Source organism: Trichechus manatus, unplaced genomic scaffold (genome assembly GCF_000243295.1).
Source record: "Trichechus manatus latirostris isolate Lorelei unplaced genomic scaffold, TriManLat1.0 scaffold00070, whole genome shotgun sequence".
Classification (NCBI taxonomy): domain Eukaryota; kingdom Metazoa; phylum Chordata; class Mammalia; order Sirenia; family Trichechidae; genus Trichechus; species Trichechus manatus.
In genome coordinates this window covers 9,534,692-9,547,488 of record NW_004444006.1, presented here as the reverse complement: position 1 = coordinate 9,547,488, position 12,797 = coordinate 9,534,692, and the positions used below count along the sequence as shown (strand labels likewise).

Genomic DNA, 12,797 nt, shown 5'->3' with positions numbered 1-12,797 from the left:
ATGAAGCAAATTCAGTGTCTAGTGATATTTTTACCAACTTCTGCTTGCCAGTGTACCTGTCGCATTGATTTAGCCTATGAAGCAGGTTATTGTTCAGAATATGAAATGTTATTACATAAGAGATTTCATGAAGTTTATTCATTATGTGGGCACTGGACAAAGATTCCTTTTACATGATGCTTATGCCTAGAATTCTGTTTAAGTGAAATATCAGGGAGAACTTAGAAAAAATGGTCTAGATATTTGAAAGAAACAAGTATGATGTAGGATGAGACCTTAAAAATAATTTATAATACATTCTTGATGATACAGAATATTCTTTTACATCTAATCAAAAAGGCTGAAGGAAACTATAATAAAAGAATGGGTTAATGCTGACCATAGGGTAAAGTGACATAATATCATCAATAGCAAAAAAGTTAAAGGACACCGATGAAGTCAATGAAGACAGTTTTTGTGAAGGAAACAAAATACCTTTAGAAAAGGCTGTTTCAATCTCCATTGTAATAATTACATTTACAGAAAGGCAACCACATTCATACTGCCCAGGAGGTTTTGCATTTGCACATTCTACACTCAGCTTTTCTATGAGTAACAAGTGCCAAAACTTATTCAAAAAATGACTTCTAGGTTATGTCATAGGGTCAGTACAGAGATAATCCAATCTCCAACATCTACATCTGGCTGAGCAAGACTGTCTTTAAGGCCCCCTTCTATATTCTGGCTTTCTTAAAGTCCAAAGGTGATAATTAGTATTCATCATGATGACCCCAAACCAAAAAAAAAACAAACAAACCCGTTGCTGTTGAGTCAATTCCAACTCATGGCGACCTTATAGGACAGAGTAGAACTGCCCCATAGAATTTCCAAGGAGTAGCTGACGGATTCGAACTGCCGACCTTTTGGTTAGCAGCCTGAGCTCTTAACCACTGTGCCACCATGATGACCCCAGGGCACTACAAATTCTTTGAAATGATTCCTCAATCATCAGAGAAAGATTCTGTTTTGTTAGTATAGTTAAATATTCTAATTCTTTGAAAATCTGAGAACCTGAATGAAAAATTTTACCAATCCACCTGAATATTTAGTTTACCAAAACACTTCATTCCCTGATCATTCTAGGGCATTTATTTACTATATAATCTTTGTAAATGGGTTTTGTTTTTTGATTTTTTTGTTTTTTCTTAAAAGAAGGGGGAATTATAAGGGAATAGATCTCAAGGGTTAGATACTTGGCTGTAAAGATTCCCTTGAATTGCTTTTGGCTGTTGGCTATAGCAACTTGTTTTCTTGCAGAGATGAAGCATCTGGTTTTTGTTATCTCAATGATGCTGTCCTGGGAATATTACGATTGCGACGGAAATTTGACCGTATTCTCTATGTGGATTTGGATCTGCACCATGGAGATGGTAAGCCCTTCAGTTTCAAAGATGCTTCCATGCTAGGACAGCAGGCTTTTCTCAGTGAAGCAGCTTCTGGGCAGCTGGTGAAAGGAGAAGTGCCTGTTGTAATTGAAATTTTTCCTAATTGGGAAATCTAAAGTAAGTAAGAGTATAGATTCTTTTAACTGATGCAATTCCTGCTTTGCTGACCAAGCTGCTTTAAATATCAAAGCTCTCCAACAGAGAATTTTAAGAAGTAGAAATCTTACCTAGAGTTTATCCCAGTGCTCAGTAACCTCCCCGAGTGTATTTCCATAGGTTCTTAGTGCAATCTGGGGTTAGATCTAACAGTGTTCTCTTCTCCTTGATGCTTCTTTCAAGATAAAATAGATGTATGATGGACTTACATTCTGACTTTTTCACCAATAAGGTTAGCAACTTGTGGTGATCAGAATCTGTGCCACTTTCTTTCTATTGCTAAAATATCTTATCCTGCACAAACCCAGGGCATCCTCCCAAACTTTTAATAGCAGCAGAATCTCTAACGATTTGCCTTAACCTTGTTAATCCCTTCTCAGAAGATTCCACTGAAAGGACTTATCCAACCCTCCTATATACATTGCATCTAGTGTAAAACTTCTATAACAGTTGCCCACATTCTGTTTCTTTAATATATCCTATCTGTCTGTGACACGTAGTATTCCCATTGATCCAGGAACACTTATTTATCCAGTAAATTATTGGTTTAGGGTATTCTCACCCCTCTCCCTCATTAGTGATTGCTGCTTCCGTGTTTCCAGGGATTTTTGGAGACAAAATAGCACAATCAAGGCATAAGAGGAAAGGAATAGTATATGGCTGAGGTTAGGGTCAATTCTGCTGCCAAAACAGAAAAAGAAGGAAGAAATTTTGGGAGAAACTTCCCCAGGGAACATCACCTGAATGGATGCCACCATGGAACGGTGGCAGAATATAAAAGGTAACAGAGAGAAGAGGGGAGAGTTAAAACAACCAATACACTGCTTTGAGAACCATGTTCATTGAATATCTGAATACTCAGCCAATAAAAACATAGCCTTACTCAAAAACCTTCAGAGACTCCTTATTGCCTATAGGAGGGGAAGACATTTGGCCCACAGCTTGTTTTTTCATGGCCAGCAAGCTAGGAATGGTTTCTACATTTTTAAAGGATTATGTATGGTCGCTATGAGTCATAAATGACTCGACAGCAACAGGTTTAGGTTTTTTTTTTAATAAAGGAAAAAATATATATGTAATAGAGGCCTAGTTAGTTTGGAAAGCCTAAAATATTTACTATCTGGCCATTTAGTTTGCTGACCCCTGGCCTGTGGCAATGGTTCTCAAACTTGACTGTGCATCAGGAAGACCTGGGAGTTTGCTTTAAAATAAAGATTCCTGGGCCATGCCCACCAGATATTCATATTTAGTATCTTTGGTATGGAACCTAGGAGTCTACATTTTAGCAACAATCCAGTTGTTCCACAGGCCACGCTCTAAGCAACAGTGGTCTTCAAGTTAAATCCACACTCTTTACCTGAGCTTTCGAGGACTACCTCAAATTCGCCGCCTTCATCTTTCCAGCCTTATCTTCTACTACTCGCTCTCCAGGCTAGTCTATTCAATGATCCCTAGATATATCTCATTTATTCCCACCTCCTGACTTCATTTCACTTTTTCGTAACTTGGTTTTGTTTTCTCCTCCCTTTTTATATCTCCAGATTCTACCCATTAGCTCAAGTTCCAACAGTAGCAGATTTGCCCTGATCACTCCAGCCCAAGTGTTCTTTCCCTTCTCTCAAGTCCTGTATTATTTATATTGCTGATTTGATATTTAATTATATATTGTCTTATATTGTTAGTTAATTTTTTAATGGATCTGTGTCTTCTTTCCCATAGAAACTGTAAGTTCCTTAAGAGCAGGAATCAAGTTGTTTATTTCTTTCTGTTCTGTGCAGTGCTTTGAACAGACATACATATGGTAGTGGTTCAGTAAAATATTTGTTGAATGATTATGAAATTCTAACTATTAGTATCGCAGCTTGAGAATAGAACAACTCTATTTGAACCATATAAGGATCCCTGGTGGTTCAATGGTTAAGTGCTTGGCTGCTAACCAAAAGGTTGACAGTTTGAGCCTACCCAGTGGCTCCTCAGGAGAAAGACCTGGCAATCTGCTCCTATAAAGATTACAGCCTAGAAAACCCTATGGAGCAGTTCTACTCTGTCACGTGAGGTCTCTATGAGTCAAAAATCGACTCGACAGCACCTAACAACAACACTGAACCCTATAAGAATGAAATCAGACTGTCACCTGAAACCGTTCTTTTCATTTGCAATATTATTTCTACACCATTTAGAGTTTCCTGTTTTAGCCAGCTTTTATGGTGTGTTTCATTACAGTTTATTTCCCCTCTTCATCACCTCCCTTCCACTGACCCCCACCCCACCCGCAAACCTTTACACATTTGGTTTATTTTAAACCTCCCATGAATCTATAACTAGCATCCTGTGGTGGCTTCACTGACCACTCCTACCCTCTCCTCACCATCTTTGATTTTCCTAACCCCTCTTCTCTTTCCCACCAAGCCCCATACCCTCAATCTATCTATGTCCTCTTTTAAGTTCAATTTTATAATAATGCCTAATGATGTTTTCCATGAAAAGAAATACAAATACAACCACTAAACATATGAAAAGGTGCTCAACCCCCTGATACTCAGAGAAATGCAAACTGAAACGAGATCATTTTTTTTTGCCTTTGTTATTGACTAAGATTAAAAAGAATAATAATACCCAACGATAGTCACAGTGTGGGAAAATGGGAACTCTCATACATGATTGGTCAAGGTGTAAATTGGTACAACCTTTCTAGAAGGGTAAATAATCAGGATTTTCCTGAATTTTCCTAGTTTATACTTTAGTTTCTAAGTTGAAATGCTTTTTTATAATTTGTTGTATTTTGTTTTTTCTTTGTGCTTTGTGCCTGGAGCCTTTAACTGGTTTTAACTGCCTCCCTAGGGCAGAAGATAAAGCATGGGAAATTTCAAACATACCTATGCTATACAGATACAATTAGTATTTTTTAAAGTTTCTGTTGCCCTCTAATGAAGACTGAGAGTATTAAGTAAACACAGAGACAATTTCTTTGTGTGAACTTGCTAATAGTGCTTCTATTTTACAGACTGATTATCTAAATATAGTATATCTATATATGATTCTGACAGGAGAGGCATGAAGATGGACAGTGTGTATATCGGTATAAGTAGTGGCTTGTAAGGGTTACTTTAAATCTCATCTTTTATCTCCCAGGCCTCTATTCATTTTTTGACTCTGATTAAATGGAAAAGTATTTTTGCCTCTGTCTTCCTCCAGGCTTTATAACTCTGTTATAAAGCTGCTATTAAGGACAAGGCAAAGGCTATTTTCAGCCTTCCATATTTTATAGCCAGAAAAATGTATTGTAAGTTGGCACAAGGGACTTTGCGTGACCTGCGTTTATAACCAAATCTGTGTTACAGACGGGCACTTTCTAATTAGGTGTTCACTATAAAATACCTAATGCCTGTATTGGTCATGTTTTTCAAAGGGTTTCTAAATTGTACTTCTTTGGAAAAAATAATCCCAAGTATTTAACTAGAACCACTAAAACAAAACAAAACTTCCAAGATGGTGCCAGTTTCCTCTATTCAGTTCTGGTGGGTAACTCCTCAATTCTGAGCTCTAGCCCTTCCCAACCTTTTAAAACAGGTTGGCAAAGAGAGCCCTGATATCCCATTGCTTAAAAAGGAAAAGTCTAGTTATAGTTTGCCATAAATTTTCAAAGGAGCCCCAAAACTTCACTTGAGGCCAAAGTTCTACCTCATCTTGTAATTACAGAGGCTTTTGTTACTTTTATTCTTCAGCTGTATTAGCTTTATTTTTGCTGCCTTTTTATATTCTCTTCCTCCCAGTATTGCTTTCTATAATTTCAGTTGTTGAAAACAGGAGTGCCATATATGAAGTGATTCTTCTGATGTTTCTTTCTTTGGTAGGTGTAGAAGACGCCTTCAGTTTCACCTCCAAAGTCATGACCGTGTCTTTGCACAAATTCTCCCCTGGATTTTTCCCAGGCAAGTGATCTATGTGTTCAGTATTACATTTAAGGAATAAATACAGCAATTCTCTGTATATTTCTTATGTCTTACGTTTGGGTAGCTCTATACTGTTAATAGCTTATTGGTGCTTTTCTATGCAAAATTTTAACACAGTTATTTGAGGTGACATTGACGAGAGAAATATAAAATCGTTTCTTTTTCCAGATGATTTTTATAGACTGTCACAGGCAGCTCACTTACCCATACTATACTATCTGATACTCCATTTAACTCCTAACATCCTGATAATTGCAATGATATATTAATATTATGTCAACCTAAGTAGCATGAAAGGAGCCCTGGTGGCTCAGTGATTAAGTGCTCAGCTGCTAATCAAAAGGTCAGCAGTTCAAACCTACCAACCGCTCCGCGGGACACAAATGTGTCAGTCTGCTTCCGTAAAGATCACAAACTTGAAAACCCTATGGGGCAGTTCTACTCTGTCCTATAGAGTTGCTGTGAGTTGGAATCAACTCGACAGCAACAGGTTTGTTAAGTAGCATGACAAGTCGATTTGATCCAGCAAGATGGAAACCAAGGTTTTTCAGTTTTCTTTATGGTTCTCCTGTTTCCCCAACATTGTTTACAGCAGTTACTTCTCCATATTACTTTTCTTAATTTCAATCCCTTAGAAACCATCAGTAATTCAGAATTGTTCTCCTAATTGACCTTTTAGGTCTTCTGAATTCCTATCAGAGGATCCTTCTTCAAGTTTTCTAGTTTTCATATTCTTAATAACTGATCATGGTGCTCCTCTTAACTCTCTTTTACAGGAACAGGTGACGTGTCTGATGTTGGCCTAGGGAAGGGACGGTACTATAGTGTAAATGTGCCCATTCAGGATGGCATACAGGATGAGAAGTATTACTACATCTGTGAAAGGTATGGAAGTAATGCTGGGGCAATAACAAGTGGATTACATTTCTGTAGGATGAAGTGGCCCCCAATCTCACAGAATTCTTGTTTTCAAGGAACAATTTGAAAAAGAAAACCACTCCATACCCACATTGCTTTTGTATACTGCTCATTATGCTTACTTGATCAGGTAGCCAGCCCCTGTTTGGGAGAGCCAAGTGGTTGGACCACAGCCATGTTCCTGGTTTTACCTTACCTGCTCCCCAGTATTATTAAGGCCATCCCAAGAACAGAGTTTCTAGGCCACCCTCAGTGGATCCCTTGTCTGCTACTTCTTAGCTGAAGAAACTTGCATGTATGGGATTTCCTTAGGCTAGGAGGATAAGTTTCAGTTTTCCATTATTGAAATCTGTACTTCCTCCACCCATGTGAATATTAGAGAGTTGACTACATTTCTTTATTATACATTCTTGAGTTCTATCCATTGTATTAAAATTGGAGTTAGAAATTTATTCTTTTTACACTATAGTTAAGAATTTAATTACAGCCACTTGTAGCAAACAGATTGGTGCCAATGTTTAGACCATTGGGGCTGAAAAGCCCTACGGAATGGTGGGGCTAAACTCATATTTATAAAAATTGAGATTGGTGAGGCACAAATTCAGTGTTGACAAATGGTAGCAGAGAAAGTGAGCCTAACTAGAAGTCAGCATGTCAACATTATTTCAGGTAAGTAATGGGGATTGAAGGACCCCTGGTGGCATGGCAGTTTCTGCTTCCATAAAGGTCACAGCCACACAAAACCTATGGGGCATTTCTACTGTGTTCTGTAGGGTCACTATGAGTCATAATTTACTCAATGGCAGTGCGTTTGGTTTTCTTAATGGGGATTGACTCATAGCAACCCTATGAGTACAACTGCCCCATAGGGTCACTATGAGTCAGAAACGACTAGACGGCATGCAACAGCAACAGCAATGGGGAACTGAAATGCTTTTGATCTTTCCTCCACTCAGCTCAGATTTCTCCCAACCTCTGGTGGAAACAGGGACTTCCCAAAGGAGCTGCACTGGCCATCATCACTGGAAGTTGTATGAACAAAGTAGAATGATTAAAAAATAAGAACTTTGTGCTTCAGAGGTACCTCTTAGCTCAAAAGGTTGGGTAAACCAAGTCATCATTCAGCAGCACTAGCCTCTTCATAATTTTAGAGATTTTGATCATATCTCCTGGCTACTTCTGTATTTTCAGACTGAAAAAGTCTTTTTGAAGCCTGCCATTAATGATTTTAGTTGTTGTTCTTTGGTCCTGCTGTACAGTGAATTACTTAATATGGCTCTTTTAGCCATACATGGTCTTATAACTCCCACACAGTGATTGTGTAGGACAATGCAAATAAGTTGCTTGTGGCCCACCATGGTGATTGGACAGCTTGCTAACAATGCAAATAAGGTGCATGGAACTCTGACAAGGCGATTAGCCAGTTTTGCCATCCTGCTAGGCTTAAAATGAGCCATCCCAGAGGCGGAAAGGGGAGACCTCACTACTATCAAGAAAGAAGAGCCAGGAGTGGAGTGCATCCTTTGTACCCCGGGTCTCTGTGCAGAGAACCTCCTAGAGACCCAGGAGACAGAGAGGGAGAGCTGTAACACTGGAGACAGCATGAGACAGCAACAAGCAGCAGCAGAGAAACAGTGGCAGTGGAACCAGGAGACCGGCCCAAGATGGAACGATGGGCTTCCCAGCCCACGGAGCAAGGAGGCTCCAGTGGGCATGCCAACCTGTGGAATGAGAGAGCTGAGAGTCTTTATGCAAGAGGCTTCCTGGTGGAGTGGGGTGTCTCTGGGCAGTTGTCAGCAGCGCTAGTGTAACAGACCCATGGAGCAGAGAGCTAAGTACCTTCGGGCTGAGGCTTACTGGCAAGTGAGGTGCCCCTGGGCACTTGTCAGTGGAGTTAAAGACCTTTGTAACACTTGACCAAGGAGGACAGAGGGCAGGCTGTGGGGCCCAGAGGCTCAGGGGCCCAGGGAGAGGCCTGCCTGCAGGCATGGCTGAAAAGCTGTCCTGACTGAAGAACTATCCTGGGTCATTCCTGATCCTGAATGACCTGTTTCTTCCCTAATAAACCCCATAATTGTACTGTCTGTGAGTTCTTTGTGACCATTACAATGAATTATCGAACCCAGCAGAGAAGTTGAGAGCATCGTGGGAGGGACGGCTGTGTCAGAATTGGTAAAAAGGTTGGAGGGTAAAGATACGTCTGACCTCCACCTCATAGCAATCAGCCTTGGGCTGTTGATGTGGATAATGATTCTCTTCCCACCTTGTGAAGTTAGACAAGCAGGTCCAATGTCCCCACACTGCCATTTTTACAGATCTCCTTAGTCTCTGTTCTCTCCTTCTTAAGATATTGGGATCAGAGTTGCATAGGGAAGTTAACCACTAAAGATGTCCTGCAGTTCTGTGTGCAAGGAGAAGAATTATTTTGTTTTCCTTTTAATCCCCTTCTTGAGAGTGCCCAACATTTGTTGCTTTTTTTTTTTTTTTTTTTTTTTGCCATAGCAGGAAGCTAGGTTGTTCTCTTCAGTGTGCTGTACACAGTATTTCCTAGAGCTTCTTCCTGGGTCTTAACTGAAAGGTCAACACTCATCATCCTGCAAGTATAGTTTGTAATATCTGCCCCTCCCTAAATGAATTACCTGACACATGTCCCTGATGAAGCTAATCTGCCAATCAGACAACCTCTGAGATCTTCCTTTTACCCCCATCAACTTAGCATCTCACTGCCTAGAAAAGCTTAGTATCAACTGCAGATTTGAGAGGTTCCAGTACCCACCACTGAGGAGCTATACTATTTATCCTTCTTCATTCATAAAAATGTCTGTTTTCCCCCTGTATTTTCTGTTTGCTTTTTCTTTTCCTGTAAACCAGTTCTTACTATATGATAAAAAAAAATATTTTAAATCTCATGGCAGTTCATTTTTAAAAATAGCCTAGGTATCAAACTTGATCAGAAGCATTTTAAAAGTTAGTTTAGTCCCAAGGAAAAGATCCATAGAAGATTACACATGATTTCCCTTTACAGAAACCATGTTGGCCCCCTTGCCACCGCTGTCAGTAGTTTGATGGCTATAACATACAGGAGGCTAGCATTTATTAAAGATTCTTCTAGCTTGCCTGTTAAAGAACCAGACACTCATCAGTTCATGGTTCCCAGGGCCTCTTTTACCTGTGAAACCACACCAGAAATCCACACAATGATGATTTAGGTTTTCATTAGAATTATAAAATTTTTTTCCTTTGATTTTCTTCAGAGGTCAAATCTGTAGAGGATCCCGGACAGAGCTGGAGAAAAATACAGAACAAAATTCAGACTTAAAAAAATAGACCAGACTTACTGGCCTGACAGAGACTGGAGAAACCTCGATAGTATGGCCCCCAGACACCCTTTTAACTCAGTACTGAAGTCACGGCTGAGGTTCATCCTTCAGCCAAAGATTAGACAGGCCCATAAAACAAACAATAATACACGTAGCTCAACCATGTATATGAGACTAAATGGGCACAGCAGCCCAGAGGCAAGGACAAGAAAGCAGAAGGGGACAGGAAAGCTGGACAAATAGAAACAGGGAGCCCAGGATCGAGAAGGGGAGAGTGTTGACACGTCGTGGGGTTGACAGTCAATGTCACAAAACAATATGTGTGTTAATTGTTTAATGAGAAACTAATTTGCTCTGTAAACCTTCATCTAAAGCACAATTAAAAAAATAAGAAGTCAAATCTGGACAAGGTGTTATGGGAAGGGACCTCTGATTCCAAGGGTGCCAGGAAGGCTTCCTGCCACAAACATCTCTCCCATCTGTTGAACTAATACCTGAAATTCCTTGAACAGAAAACACATATTTTTATTATACGATTAGAAATAGAGCTTAAAATGCAATTTTGGAACAACCTCTCCTGACCCCCACTGTGCTGTTCATGTATGGTTTAAAAGAGCCTTTCTTGACAGATTTTGAAGGGGTTAGAGCATGAGTACCCTGAATATTCAGAGGAGCAGGAATTAGGTAGTAGAGGAGTAGAGGGAAAGGGGTACCAAAAACAAAAACAAAAACACTGTTGCCAACTAGTTTTACACAGGACCAGCCCTGATAACTATATCACTTAGTTCCAGTCATTATGCTTTTGACTATATCTACTTTGTAGCTTAGAACCAGAGTTTCCTGCACATTTCCCATTGTTTCCTCTGACGCATCTACCTGCCTCAAATGATAAATTTGACATAGGACTGGCTTACTCATTTCAAAAATTCATTCAATATAGCTGCTATCTCTTTTTCATCCTTTTTATTCTGTGATCCCAGTGGTTCTCTGGCTCAGTTCTTACTTACAATATATAAAGGGCCTCTTATTGATGGTTCACTTACAAGATGCTCTAATTTTTGTTTGCTACCCAATTTCTAGTTTGCTCCTGAACTGCCTCTCCCTGTGGGATTCACTTGAGCTATGTTTCCTTTTTTCTTTTTTTTTAAATAAGATGACTTTTTCCCTGCTGTAGCCTGTCTGACTTTGCCAGCAAGTCAGGCAGGAACTTAATGGTTTTATCTTAAGATTGAACATAACCTCCTTTAAAAAAATTGGCTTTGTGTTTCTTTTTGTAATAGACTGGCTATGGAATATTTGCATGAATATTTTCTAACACCAAAAGATCTTGGGTTCCATTTTATGTAAAAGACAATTACACAGCCAGATCTCCATAGGTTATTCAATGCTAACATAGAAAGGCAAGGGTCACTGATTCCCAAAAGCTACCCATAATTTCCATGGGAGCTACTAGAGTTGGTATTACAAGTAGAACCCTATTTTTACTAGCATAAAGAAACATTAACATTGCTCTTTAATCAAACCTCATCCTCCAATTGAAAGTTTATGGCCAATTTGTAGCAGTTGTGGAGGTATTCTTTGTTTACATGAAGGCAACCCCTCCCCTCCCAGGGCCACATACACACACAGTTTGGTGGCAGAAGGAGACTGTTTTGCCAAAGGGAGGGTTTGCTAGTTCCCAAGCTATACCATCTGCAAGAGGAAATACTGCCAATGTTTAACCTTTTTGCTTTCTAACAGTATCTGAATGCAATGTGTGATAGTCTTAGTAACATTAAATCTATTATCTACAATGCTGTGTTGATGACTTTGGGAGCATTTATAAGTTAAGAATTATGGGAGGGAAGGACAACAACAAGTGCTTCCTTGCAGTTGGCTCAATGGAAGTTTTGATAAATAGTAGGACACCACTCAGAGACCTCAAATCTTGCAGGATGACCAAACTCCTTGACCACTGTGAATTACCATGACATACGCTGAGTTTAAATGAAGAAATTCAGAGTTGTGCTTATAGTTCTTAGTTTGTGTCCTCTCTTTCATTTTATAGCCAGAAGGCATTCTTTTTTTTTTAATTGTTGTGCTTTAAGTAAAAGTTTACAATTCAAGTTAGTCTCTCATACAAAAATTTATACATACATTGTTATGAATCCTTGTTGCTCTCCCTATACTATAACAGCACACTCCTCCTTTCCACCCCGGATTTCCCGTGTCCATTCAACCAGCTCCTGACCCTCTCTGCCTTCTCATCTCACCTGTGAACAGGAGCCGCCCATTTAGTCTCATGCATCTACTTGAGCCAAGCACACTCTTCACAAGTATCATTTTTATGTCCCATAGTCCAGTCTAATCTTTGTCTGAAGAGTTAGCCTCAGGAATGCTTTTAGTTTTGGGCTAACAGAGAGTCTGGGGGCCATGTCTTCTGGGGTCCCTCCAGTCTCAATCAAACCATTAAGTCTGGTCTTACTAGAATTTGAGTTCTGCACCCCACTTTTCTCCTGCTCTGTCAGGAAATCTCTGTTGTGTTCCCTGTCAGGGTGGTCTTTGGTGGTAGCCATGCACCATCTACTTCTTTTGGTCTCAAGATGATGACGTCTCTGGTTTATGTGGCCCTCTCTGTCTCTTGGGCTAATACCAGAAAGCATTCTTTACTGTTGTTGTTGTTAGATGCCATCAACTCAGTTCCGACTCATAGTGACCCTATGTACAACAGAAAGAAACACTGCCCGGTTCTGCGCCATCCTCATAATCATTGTTATGCTAGAGCCCATTGTTGCAGCCACTGTGTCAGTCCATATCATTGAGGATCTTCCTCTTTTTCGCTGACCCTCTACTTTACCAAGCATGATGTTCTCCAGGGACTGGTCCCTCCTGATAACATGTCCAAAGTATGTGAGACAAAGTCTCACTCACCATCCTTGCTTCTAGGGAGCACTCTGGCTGTACTTCTTCCAATAAAGACTTGTTCCTTCTTCTGGCAGTCCATGGTTATGTTCAATATTCTTTGCCAACACCATAATTCAAAGGCA

The 12,797-nt window shown here is 39.8% G+C and overlaps 1 protein-coding gene across 3 annotated transcripts in view; it reads left to right on the top strand.

Moving 5' to 3' along the window:
* The window catches only part of HDAC8 (histone deacetylase 8), a 331,772-nt gene that overhangs the window by 104,859 nt on the left and 214,116 nt on the right, over positions 1–12,797 (top strand). For 2 of the 3 annotated variants that reach the window (XM_004380149.2, XM_023734688.1), the window contains exons 5-7: positions 1,297–1,409; positions 5,435–5,512; positions 6,310–6,418. In XM_004380149.2, the coding sequence (XP_004380206.1) occupies positions 1,297–1,409; positions 5,435–5,512; positions 6,310–6,418 (300 nt within the window). Of the gene's footprint in view, positions 1–1,296; positions 1,410–5,434; positions 5,513–6,309; positions 6,419–7,407; positions 8,518–12,797 lie in introns of those variants that run through there. The other variant, XM_023734687.1, reaches the window with a different exon arrangement.